Genomic DNA, 13563 nt, shown 5'->3' on the forward strand with positions numbered 1-13563 from the left:
CCTTGGTTTACTAGGGATATTGGGAATCTGGTTCAGAAGAAGGGAGGCGTATAGCAGATAGGCAACAAGGAGCAGATTAGGTTATTGAGCAGAATAAAAAATACAAAAGAAAATGGTAAGAAATCAGGAGGCTAAAAGAAGACACAAGTTTACTTTGGCAGACAAGGTGAGGAAAAATTCTAAGGGGGGGGGGGGGAGTTGAGAACCACTGCTCTAGACCCAATTATTAGTGAAGTATTTTGCTTGTAAAAAAATTGTCATTTGCTCATTTCCTTGGGAGTTATGAAACTGTACACATAATGAGTCAATTAGGTACAATTAAAATAATAGTTTTCAAACTTTTTATTTCTATTCACATACCACCTTTAACAATATCTAACTAATCACAGAGCATCCATGGCATAAGGATTACTTAAGATGGTATATGAGTGGCAACAGTACATGCAATTTGGACATGTGAGAAAGTCAAAAAATTTTGGGAAGATCTAAATCAGATATTAAGTAAAATCACAAAAAGCAACATATCAAAAAATCCAGAGATCTTTCTTCTAAGTAATATAAGAAGTAAGAATTAGGCCTTAAACTGGATGAAGTGCAAAAAAGATTTATTATTGTAGCAAAAAAAAATGTATAATGTCAACTTGGAAATCAGAAGAGAGCCTGAGAGTACAGCAATGGTACATGGAAATGAATAAATGTATTTCATTGGAAAAAATAACATATAATTTAAAAAATAAAGTCACATTATTTGAACAAATTTGGGAACCGTACATGGATCACAACAAACCTCCACCCCCTAAAATGATAGAATGAGGAGACGAAACGAACTGACCCAGTGTGTAAAAGTAGATGATACAATGTTCTTGTTTATTTTCATTGTGTGATGACATTGTTTAATGGGTTTATTGTATTGTATATGTTGAACCTTTAATGGGTTTGGAGGGGGGTGGGAGGGAGGGAGGAAAGGGAGGGGGAAAAAAGGGGAGAAAATGACACTGTGTATATTCAAGAGGGAAATATTTGTGAGTATTTTGATTAATATGGTTCATAGTGTGAAAAAGTTTTTAAAAAATTTAAAAAGAGATGGTATTTGAGTGGAAAGGAAAAAGTTAGAAAACCACTGCTATAGTGTTCTGTGGTTCTAAAATAGCAGAAACAAACAAGCAAGAATCTGTAATAAAATGGAAACAAATTATCAGGTGATTATCACAGACGTCATTTGTTGCCTTATCCACATTTTTGCAACTTGGACATTAACCATTCCAATGCCCGACTCCTTACCAACCCTCTCTCATTCAACACTACAAAATGACCAAACAGGCTATGTTTGGTCTCACCAGAACTCTCACCGTTCCATTCACCCATAACCCATATACAGTGCACTCCATAATGCTGAGGACAAAGTAATCAAATAAGTAATCAAACAATTCACATAAGATTAAAGTGCACTTTCCAGATTTTATTCAAGGTTATTTGTATACATTTTGGTTTGACCATGTAGAAATTACAGCCCTATTTGTATAGTCTCTTCATTTCAGGGCGCCATAATAAATGGGACATAGCATGTATAGTATGTATATTAAAAGTAGTCATGTTTAGTACTTTAAATTGAAACATTTTGCCCCATGAGTCTGTGCTACCCAATTTACACCTCACTAGCCTACACCCTGGTACATTTTGAATGGAGCCGCCGGAGTAAACCCATGCAGACACAAGGAGAACATACAAACTCCTTACAGAACCCCAGTTCAGTCCTGATCGCTGGCACTGTAAAGGCATTATGCTAACTGCTACACCAACTGTGCTACCCCCCCCCCCCCCCCCCATGCAACTTTGTTGCCTATCCATTGCATGAAATGTCTGCTCGAAGGCTGTGATTCATAGACATCTTCAGGTGTTGAGCATTTTCTCTGGTGATGCTCTGGCACTGCTCGACTGTAGCCATCTTCAGCTCCTGCTTGTTTTAAGGGTTTGTCCCCTTAATTTTTCTCTTCAGCATATGCAAGGCATGGTCAATTGGATTCTGATTAGGTGATTGACTTGGCTAGTCAAGAATGTTTTAGTTTTTACCTTTGAAAAACTCCTTTGTTACTTTAGCAGTGTGTTTGGGATCATTATCTTGCGACATCCAATGAGTTTGAAGGCACTTGCTCGAACTTGAGCAAATGTTTTTATGTACCTCAGAATTAATTTGCTACTGCCAACTGCAGTTACATCATCAGTGAAGATAAGTGTGCAGTACCTGTGACAGGCCATACAAAACACCCCCATCACGTTTTACAGGTAAGGTGGTATGCTTTGGATCCTTCATACCTCCACACTTGCACTTATTCTGATGCAGGTTAATCCTTGGTCTCAAGACTTTTTTCCAGATTTCTGGAGGCTCTTTTAAATACTTATTAGCCAACTGTCATCTGGCCATTCTCTTTCTGTGGCCAACTAGTGGTGTGGATGCGTAAAGTAACTGCCCAAGACCCAAAGCATACCAGCTTTGCCATAGTTTGCATTTTGCAGGGTAGCCTCTGTAGTTCTGTTTGTGAAGTCTTCTGCAAACAGTAGCTATTGAGACATCCACATTTGCTTCCTAAAGTTTTTCTGGTCTGTCAGAAGGTGTATGGGGATTTTTCTTCAACATGATGAGAATTCTTTTGTCATCAACAGTGGACGTTTTCATTGGAATACCAGTTCCTTTGTGATTACTGAGCTTACCAGTACACTTTTTCTTCTTAATGATGTTCCAAACAGTTGATTTTGGTAATCCTAAAATTTGGGTGATAACTCTTACTGTTTTATTCTTGTTTTTCAGCCTCATAATAGCTTATTTGATTTTCCTTGGCTCAACTCTGATCCTCGTGCTGAAAAATGGCAACTACAGACTCCAAAAGTGATCAAAAGCTTAGAAGCTCTCTTATACCTGCACCAATGAAGCAATTAAACATGCGCGAGTACTCACAAGCACCTATGAAGCCAAATGTCCCAAACATTATGGTGCTCTGAAATGAGGGGTCTATGAATTAAAAAGTGCTGCAATTTCTACATGGTCAAACCAAAATGCATATAAATAACCTTGAATGAAATCTGAAATGTGCACTTTAATCACAGGGGCAAAGGAAAAAATATTTTCTGTCCCAAATATTATGATGGTCATTGTTCTTGCTGACATACACTGATTCCAAGCCAAAACCGAATCTTGGAATTTGCATTCCTTTTCAAATTCCTCTGACATCTCTGTCCTACTTATCTTTGCTATTTTTTCCTCCAGACAGGACTTGGAAGATATCTACTCATCTTATTCACAGATCTTGTCCTTACCACTTCTCCAGTGGCAGCTTTACCTTTTGTTATCAAGATTTAATATCTGGAAGTTTCAACTGCTGTTTCTTCTTCTAATATATTTTTTTAAAGCTTTTGATCATTTTCCATACCATTTCAAGCATAATTTTTATTTGGCAACTTGCCTGTGAGGTATCCTGAGGTGCTTTTATTTATAAAAAGTACTAGTTCTTGAGTCATATTTGAAATATGATTAATATGAAAATGATGCTTCATTTTTAATTTGTGATGATCCTGAAGAAATCTCCATGCCCCCCTTGATGAACAGACCACCTGCATAGCTGAGGCTGAAGTGAGGAGAACCTATCCAGGCAACGTACCTGATCGGGTACTAAAGGATTACACAGACCAATTGACAGAGGTCTTCACAGACATCTTAAAAACTTCATTGTACCAGCACATCACCTCCCATTTTTCAAAACAGCCACTCCATCATCCCGGTACCCAAGAGGGCAACAATAATAGGCCTCATTAACTACAGCTCTGTGGCATTGCCATCATTATGAAATGCTTAGAATGTCTGGTGATGCAATGCATCAAAGCACACCTCCCAGAGTCACTGGGCCCATTTCAATTCACCTATAGAAGAAACCATTCCACAGATGATGATGTAGCCTTGTCCCTTCACTCTATCCTGAACCACCTGGAGAATGACACCTCAAATATCAGGCTGCTGTTCATGAACTTCAGCTCCACATTTAATACAATTATTCCCCAAGAGGCTGATGGAAAAGTGGTCTTTGCTAGGACTTATCAGCCTCTCTGTGACTGGATTCAGGACATTCTAATGGAATGTTCAAGTCAGTAGCAGAACATCAAGCTCTGTCACGCTGAGCACTGGCACACCTTCAGGGCTGTGTGCTCAGCCAGCTCCTGTTTACCCTACTGACCCATGACTGCATCACCAGATCCAACAGGGTCATCAAGTTTGCAGATGACACAACAGTCCTTGGCCTCATCAGCAACAATGATGAGTTGCATTACAAAGAGGTGGAAAATCTCGTGATTATGGTGCGAGACCAACAACCTGAGTCAACGTGGACAAGACAAAGGAGATGATCGTGGACTTCAGGAGGACCAGGAACAATTACCCTCCACTGCACATCAATAACTCTGCAGTGGAGAGAGTAGAAATCACCAAGTTTCTTGGAGTCCACTTAACTAGTGACCTATCGTGAACACCCAACATCTCCTCACTTGACAGGAAGACGTAACAGCGACTGCACCTTTTGAGAAGACTGAACCGGGAAAGGCTACAGGCCACCATCACGTCAACCTTCTACAAGAGCTGATCAAGAGCGCCCTGGCTGGCTGCATTAGAATGTGGTTTGGATACTGCAGAGAAATGGATCGGAGGTCAATCCACAGGACCATAATATTGACAGAGAAGATCAATAGCATCTCCTTGATCTACTGGGATCGTTGCCTGGAAGAGGGCATGCAAAATCAATCCTGTTGGGAAAGAGATACAGGAGTATCAGAGCTAGCACCAAAGGCTGAAAAACGGATTCTTCTCACAGGCACTGTGAATGCTGAATGACTAAAGGAACTGCTCACACTAACCATTCAAGACACTCATATTTACCAAAGTTTATTTATAAATTTGCATATATGAACACTTGCTCCTGCATACGTGCAGCACAACTGATGATCAGAAATGGTCGGGACCGGGCCTATTTTGGATAATTATTTTTCAGAGAACTGGTCATTTAAAAAAAAACACCCCAGTAGCAACAGTAAATCACTTGTAACAGTATTTAAACAAGGGAAGGCTTTTTAAACATTAAAATTATGTTTAATTCCCACCCCCAATCTTGTTTGGACGCTTGCTGACATTTTCTCAGACTTTGATGAAGGGCCCAAGCCCGAAACACCGGTTCTGTATCTTTACCTTTGCTACATAAAGGACACGGTTTGACCTGCTGAACTTCTCCAGCATTTTGTGTTTTTACTTCAACCACAGCGTTGACAGAATTTTGTGATTTACTTTAGATCTGAACCAGAAATCTCTTTCATTGGAATGTATCATCATTCTGCAGTCATTAAAATAACTTAAGCATCAACCAAAATATCTGGAGGTCATGGCTTTGTAAAAAAGACTTTACTTCATATATATTTATGCAAGATACACTTCTCATAACCATCATCTTCAATTTAAACAAAAATCAGATGTATTTAATTTTATCAACCAAGGTTATGAATTCTGCAGTCCAGAGTTGGATTACAGTGAATAAAATTCATAGCTTTGGGATAATCCTTTTCTTTTCATAAAGCCTTCCAGAAATATTATGCAGTAGATTCATATCTCTTGGTGACTGCTTCTTACTTGAACTTTACACAACAAATGGCCTCTAAACACTTATTTAACCTTGTGCAGTTTCAATGCATCAGAATTCTTCAGTGATCTGTTGGCTTTAATTTTTCTTTATCTTTTACTGACCAAGCCAAGACATTGAGAAAACAAACCCAGCTCTGGATGAAGCATCCAGTCAGGATGTGCGAGACAAAACTCTTGCATCAGGACATTTTTAAACATTAACCACACCCACAGAGGGCTCAGTGTATTGGAACATCTCATCATCAAACAGGTCTTCTGGCAGCTCTTCACTTTCATCAGCAAAGTGAGTTGGGAATGGTGGATCCTTATTATCTTCTTGATGAGTAGGTAATGCAGTGTCAATGACCTGGCACAAAACAAAACACCTTAAAATCAATGTGAAGGAACTAATGCAAAAAGACATATTATTTCAAACCAACAATAAAACTGATTCCAGCTCTGCCATATGCCTGTTTCTTGCAACAATAGTCTAAATCAGGGGTGTCAAACTCAAATTCACAGAGGGCCTACATTAAAAACTTGGACTAAGTCTTGGGCCAAACTAAATATTTATTGAAAATTTTCAACAACATCTGCATGTTTTCTCTTCTTTCAACATATGTAATGTTAAACTTTTCTTATTAAAATAAATGTTTAATAATAGTTTTGGTTAAACTCTTTCCAGAAGAAGCATTAACAAATGAGAAATAAAATATTCAATAAATAATATTTCTCTATAGCCTTTAAGCTCCTTTTAAATGTATTTTTTTTCACAAGCCAACAAGTCAAAAAAATAACTTGCTTTAATGAAAATCCAATCTTTCAACTATGAACAGTCCAAAGTTAACCAAAGAAAATATTAATCCAAGCTTAGCTTGCTACACTGTGATTTACTGATGCACCTGGGTCTAAACCAGATACTTAGCATCTCTTCTTAGATGCAAGTTCATCAAACTCTGGGGTCAGAGTTTGCCTCCCACCTGTCTTGAAAGGTCCTGTTTTCTGTCTTTCGTTTGGCCATTTTTCGTAAGGGGTTTATTACACGTGAGTTGGGCGACAGGTCGCAGATGCTAATGAAAGTAAACATTGGAGGTGGGGGCGATTAGCGGGCTGAGGGGCTGGCGCCAACACATTTGCAAAGCATTCTGGGATTTGTAGTATTAGCTGTGCATGCGCTATACTGGCGCAGCGGCCAGCGGGCCAGCTCTAATACATATTTGGTATGATCTTGCGGGCCAAATATAATTATATCACGGGCCAAATTTGGCTCGTGGGCCTGAGTTTGACATGTGTGGTCTAAATGCATAATAAAATATAGCTCATGTACTGTACATACTGATCACAGCAAAGAAATAAGAAAAGCTTTATTTTGCTGAAAGACTATTTTATTTAAGACAAGATTATTGCTGAAAAGGAAACAAAAAATGCAATTTTTTCCCTTGCAATTCAAACCGAGGTTTTAAAACCTAGGAGTTCATGAATCATGAGCTTTTTTGGGAAATGGTGGTGCAAATTCACATTTTCTTTTACATTTATGAATTATTTAGAACTAAGGAAGCTATAAGATTAAAACAAGAGGACACGAGTTAAGAATTAAGGGGCAGAGGTTTAGAGGTAACATGAGGGGGAACTTCTTTACTCAGAGAGTGGTAGCCGTGTGGAATGATCTTCCGGGAGAAATAGTGGCGGCGGAGTCAATTGTATTATTTAAGAAAAGGTTGGACAGGTCTATGGATGAGAAGAAGATGGAGGGTTATGGGCATTGTGCAGGGAGGTGGGACTAGAAAGGGGTGTTTGGTTCGGTGCGGACTAGAAGGGCCTAATGGCCTGTTTCCGTGCTGTAATTGTTATGTAATGTGGATTCAATGTGATGAGTTACTTGCAGTTATCAATCGAGTCAACTTTAGGATGAGGGCAACAGTTTCAAATGAACATTAAGAGTGAAGAAATCATGGCTAGACTTTGGGGAAATGTTAGCATTCTGCAAGTGGACACAAGAATGTTTGGTGAATAAAATCCCTCCATTTACAGTGTTGATACTATCACATTACTCAAGTCTTGTAATGCCCAAGATTTCAAGTTAATATAATAAAAGATGTGGGTGCTTTCCAAAATGACTTTTTAACCTTTCAATTACCATGATCTTCATGAATAACAATATTCTGCACAATTTAATAGTATTGTGCAGAATATATAGTCTTCTTTGGCTTGGCTTCGCGGACGAAGATTTATGGAGGGGGTAAAAGTCCACGTCAGCTGCAGGCTCGTTGGTGGCTGACAAGTCTGATGCGGGACAGGCAGACACGGTTGCAGCGGCTGCAGGGGAAAATTGGTTGGTTGGGGTTGGGTGTTGGGTTTTTCCTCCTTTGCCTTTTGTCAGTGAGGTGGGCTCTGCATATAGTATAAATAAGAAAAATTACAATTTTAGGCTACGGACTCGTTGGCCTAAAGGAGGCTATGTAATTGCTTTGTGATTATTAATGAATATGTTTTAATAATACTATTCAAAAAATTGGTCTGAATCCACATGGGAAATTAGAGTCCCCCGTTACAAGTCAAGAGAACCTAAAAACCCAGCAGCAATAGAAATTCACCAAGACAAATGGTTACTTAAACAAAAGTTGCTTTTAATTTTATTTAAACTTAAAAACAGAATCAAACTTTAACTTATTACTATTAACTTAACCCCCTTCTAATTCTAAGTGCACGTGTATGTAATGTGTATATGTTCAAGAAAGTCCTTTGATTCACTGTCTAATCTCACTTTTCACTCCTCCAAGTTCACCTGTATCAGACAATTCTTACCCTGTGCACAGAATTTAACATTTATGAATTTCACCACACTGGTTCTTAAAGCTAAATGGTTGCCACTCAGAAAGGTTCTTATTGGTTTCAAAGAGGGATTTGTTGCTCATTGGACACACACAAACTAATTTCCTCCGATCAGTCACTTCAGTGCCTTGTTGAAGAAACTTGCCCCATTGTGGGTTTTCCAAATGATAACCTCTTCTTACAGGCCACCAGAGTTCCTCTTGTTTTCCTTATTTCAGAAGAAACACTCTAGCCAGCCATTTCCTCTTGTAAGGACAAGGGTTTTTCAACAGGCTGAACTCAGAACTCACAACCCATCTTCAAAATGGTTTTCACCAAGCCTGCCAGCCTGTCATGTTGCAGTCTTAAAAGCTACTGTAGAACTGTTCTCTCTCTAAAAAAGAAATCCTGTTTGTTTTTTTTCCTCTCCCTGCTTGTTAAAACCAGAACCTCTTGCTGGGCTAACCCAATCCTTGAAAAATCTTTATCAGCACTTGAGCCCAGACTCTTCCATTTGCACCTGCTTTTTGAAATTCCTTCCAAAACAATTTCACTGTCTTTGCAAAGGCACTGGTGCCTTAATGTCTCACTTTCAACAAAGCTCTTGCATTTTAAATGTCTTTTGTGTAGTGTTATTCTGTTTGTGAAGTGACCTCTACTAAACCCCCAGAATCTCTTTTAAAGACATATTAAATACATAATATAAAATACAGTGTACCCCATAACACCCCCACATAATGATTAACAGTTCTTCACTTGGCTATCAGCAATCAGAACTCTATGCACAAACAAGTCTTGGAGTTGCTGTCCATTATTTACAGCACTTTGCTATAAAACCTTTGAAATAATCTGTGCAAAGTGAGATATGGCACAGGGAGATCTCTCCATCAATTTCAAAGGAAAGGGCTGCACGAGAGTAAAGGCAATTTTTTAAAAAATGTTTTGAAAATTGAGTTTATTTTAAAAATGTGCTTGTGTTTTAAATACGCTTGATTATTTTTATTAAATGCTTCAAAATTGGTTTAAATATGTTGAATATTTTGGAATAGCTTTTGACAGCTGATTAAGGCAAGAGATGTCAGCCTGCAGAGTTTTTCCAAATTTCATTTTAATTTAAGTTGGAGATACAGCATGGTAACAGGCCATTACGGCCCTTGAGCCTGTGCACATCAGTTAACCCACAAACCCCGTACGTTTTTGGAAGGTGGGAGGAAACACATGCAGACACAGGGAGAATATACCAACTCCTTACAAACAGTGCCGTCCCCTCCCTTCTTTCTCCACCTATCATCTCCTGCCTTACCACCCCCCCCTCCCAACTCCTTTGTTTGGATGCTTGTCAGCATATTCTCATATTTTGATGAAGGGCTCAAGCCCAAAACACCGGTTATGTATCTTTTCCTTTGCTACATTGTTTGACCTGCTGAGCTTCTCCATCATTTTGTGTTTTTACTTCAATCACAGTGTCAACAGAATTTTGTGATTTACTACTCTAATGTTTGTGGATATGGCACATTCTGCCTTCACACTACCATATGATGCCATTTACACTGCAGACAGCACCATGGACATTTAGGGCCTTGACATGATTGCTGAAACCAGCTGGAGACTGCAGAAGTATGACATTTATTCTGCTGGTAAGAAACAAACCTAGGCAAGAAAACATGGTTCATTACTGATTGCAAATTCTGTACGATTCTTACAAGCCAAAGATAAATATTTTAAAAATGACTAGTTATAAATTTTAAAAATAATTAAAATAAACTTTTTAATGAGTTTATTGTTACACACATTGCTCCATGTATATATGCCTGAAATTATTTCTTTCTGCAGCCAAATAGGTACAAAACAACTTCGATTATCCAAAATCAGATTCTCTGAAATCCTCATTTATCCAAATTTTTTTCAGAGCTGAACTGACTGGGGACGTCGAGCTCCCAGCAAGAATGGGGCCCCAGTAGGGAGGTGTTGATGATGGGCAGCATTTTTTTAATGAGAATTAAACATTATTTTAATGCTTAAAAAGCCTTAACTTCTTGTTTGATGTTGTTTAAACACGGTTACAAGTGATTTGCTGTTGCTACTGGGCTGTTTTTAAAAAATGACCAGGTCCTGATCATTTTGGATAATCGGAGTTGTACTGTATTTGAGAAGAAAAACTATAATAGTAAACTAATTGAATTAAATAAAGAGACAATAAAAAAAGATAGTTAATATGTACTCACAATAATCCTAGTACAAAAATCTGACTTGCAATAGTGTAGACTGTCCGTGATTAATGTACTAAGGAAAAGTTCAAAAGACTGATAGCTATTTGGAAAAAATTGTTCTTGAACCGACAGGTGCTGATTTTATGCCTGTTGATAACAGTGAGAAGAGTTTGTAATTATGGCAATGTTGGCTGCTTTACTGAGGCAGCACCTCAAATAGATATCTGTAATGGATGGTAGGTCAGAGCCTGTGAAGGTCATGGCTTTGTTTACTACATTTTGCAGCCTTCTGCAATCCAGGGCACTTGCATTGCTAAACTAGTCTATGAAGCAACCAGTCAATATACCTTCCTCAGTGCATCTGTAGATGTTTGATAGAATATTCAACAATGTGCCAAATCTCCTCAGACTCCTTATAAGTAGAGGCACTGGTATTCCATGGTCGCCACAATGTGCTGACTCCAGGAAGTGCCTTCTGAGATATGGACTCTCAGGAACTTGAAGGTTCTGACTCTCTACTCTTTCTTACCATCAATGGAGACAGATTGTGGTTCCTGGGCTTCTCCCTCCTAAACTCAACAATAAATATTTTGGTCCTGGTGACGTTGAGAGCCAGATTGTTGATCTTGCACCACCCAACCAGGTTCACAATATCCTTCATGTATTCTGAATTATTATTTCCAGTTATTCAGGCAAATTTGTGAATTGAGTTGGAGGTGAACTTGATTGCAGTCAATGGCATACAGGGAAAGGAGCAGAGCATGTAGCCTTGGGACACCCCAGTGTTGTTGGTCAGTGAGGAGAGTATACTAGAAACTACCAATTTCAAACCTCCACCTCTTAAAATGATAAACAACAAATATAAAAATACTTAAATATAAAATTTAAGATGACACAACCTCATTTTCTTATATATTCTTTTACTGTTTATTTTTCTTTTTTCTTTTACTTTAACTTTATATTATAGGGGAAGGTGGTATGAAAAAGAGGAAAATGTCACTGTGTATATTTTAATGATGAATGGATATATTATTATTGCAGTAGTTCACAGTGAAATATTAAATAAATAAACAAAAAAAATATATATTATTGATATCCAATGATTTTAGTTGGCTGATGATCAAGTCAATCCAGTTGCAAAGGGACGGAGTCCAGGTCCTTTAGCTTGGTCTTGAGTTTTGTTGGTATGGTGTTGAATGCTACACTTTAGTCAATGGACAACAACCTGGCATAGGTGTTCCTGTGGTTTAAATGATCTAACACAGACTGGATAGAATTTGCTGCTGACCTGTTGTACCAATAGGCCAGGTCCCTCCTGAGACAGGAGTTGATTCACTCCACAACCAACCTCTCAAAACACAGTATACATCAGTCAAGCTGGCTGATATTTGTTAAGGTAGGTCACCTTACTCTTCTTGGACACCCTTAACCCATGTCCTCTTGTTTGAATCTCACCCACCTTCAATGGAAAAGCCTATCTACATTTGCTGTCTATCCCCCTCATAATTTTAAATATCTCTTTCAAATCTCCCCTCATTCTTTTATGCTCCAGGATATAAAATCCGAGCTTGTAACTTTTCCCTGTAACTCAGTTCCTGAAGTCCGGGCAACATCCTAGTAAATCTTCTCTGCATTTTTTCTATCTTATTGATATCTTTCCTGTAATTAGGTTACCAAAACTGTAAACAATATTCCAAATTTACCCTAAATAATGTTTTATACAACTTTACCTTAACACCCCCACTCCCTACTCAATACTTTGATTTACGAAGGCCAATATTCTAAAAGCTCTCTTTACAACCCTTTCGACCTGTGACAAAACTTTCGGGGAATTATTCCCAGATTCCTCTGTTCTACTGCACTCCTCAGTGCCCTTCCATTTACTGTGTATGTCCTTTCTTGGTTTGTCTTTCCAAAGTACAAATCTATTTTGCAGTGTCAGCTTGAAATCATTTGAATCAACTGAGTGAATTCTAAAAAGATTAAATAGATTAATTTTAAGATTCAAAGCTTTGAACTGTTTGTTATATTGGCCTTCATAAATCAAAGTATTGAGTAGGGAGTGGGGGTACTACAAAACTCAAAACAGTCAACCAGTTTACTTATCTCGGCTGCACCATTTCATCGGATGCAAGGATCGACAACGAGATAGACAACAGACTCGCCAAGGCAAATAGCGCCTTTGGAAGACTACACAAAAGAGTCTGGAAAAACAACCAACTGAAAAACCTCACAAAAGATTAGCGTATACAGAGCCGTTGTCATACCCACACTCCTGTTCGGCTCCGAATCATGGGTCCTCTACCGGCATCACCTACGACTCCTAGAACGCTTCCACCAGCGTTGTCTCCGCTCCATCCTCAACATTCATTGGAGCAACTTCATCTCCAACATCGAAGTACTCGAGATGGCAGAGGCCGACAACATCGAATTCACGCTGCTGAAGATCCAACTGCGCTGGGTAGGTCACGTCTCCAGAATGGAGGACCATCGCCTTCCCAAGATCGTGTTATATGGCGAGCTCTCCACTGGCCACCGTGACAGAGGTGCACCAAAGAAGAGGTACAAGGACTGCCTAAAGAAATCAGGCCGTGCATCTTGGCGCCTCAGTTCGGCGGGCAGCAACCTCCTTTGAAGAAGACCGCAGAGCCCACCTCACTGACAAAAGACAAAGGAGGAAAAACCCAACACCCAACCCCAACCAACCAATTTTCCCTTGCAACCGCTGCAACCGTGTCTGCCTGTCCCGCATCGGACTGGTCAGCCACAAATGAGCTTGCAGCTGACATGGACATCCCCTTACCCCTCCATAAGTTTTCGTCCACGAAGCCAAGCCAAAGAAGAAAAGAATGTGCCATCCATAATACATTTATTGGGCAGGTTGCTTAATTG

The 13563-nt window shown here is 39.0% G+C and overlaps 1 protein-coding gene across 3 annotated transcripts in view; it reads right to left on the bottom strand.

Annotated features, from left to right (window-relative positions):
* Positions 1 to 5419: 5419 nt before the first annotated feature.
* Positions 5420 to 13563, bottom strand: part of mrpl3 (mitochondrial ribosomal protein L3) — a 79667-nt gene continuing 71523 nt past the window's right edge. For 2 of the 3 annotated variants that reach the window (XM_069911246.1, XM_069911252.1), the window contains one exon: positions 5420 to 6017. In XM_069911246.1, the coding sequence (XP_069767347.1) occupies positions 5862 to 6017 (156 nt within the window). In that variant the 3' untranslated portion in view covers positions 5420 to 5861. Of the gene's footprint in view, positions 6018 to 10686; positions 10819 to 13563 lie in introns of all 3 variants that reach the window. The other variant, XR_011348777.1, reaches the window with a different exon arrangement.

Source organism: Narcine bancroftii, chromosome 1, assembly GCF_036971445.1.
Source record: "Narcine bancroftii isolate sNarBan1 chromosome 1, sNarBan1.hap1, whole genome shotgun sequence".
NCBI classification, from domain to species: Eukaryota; Metazoa; Chordata; class Chondrichthyes; order Torpediniformes; family Narcinidae; genus Narcine; species Narcine bancroftii.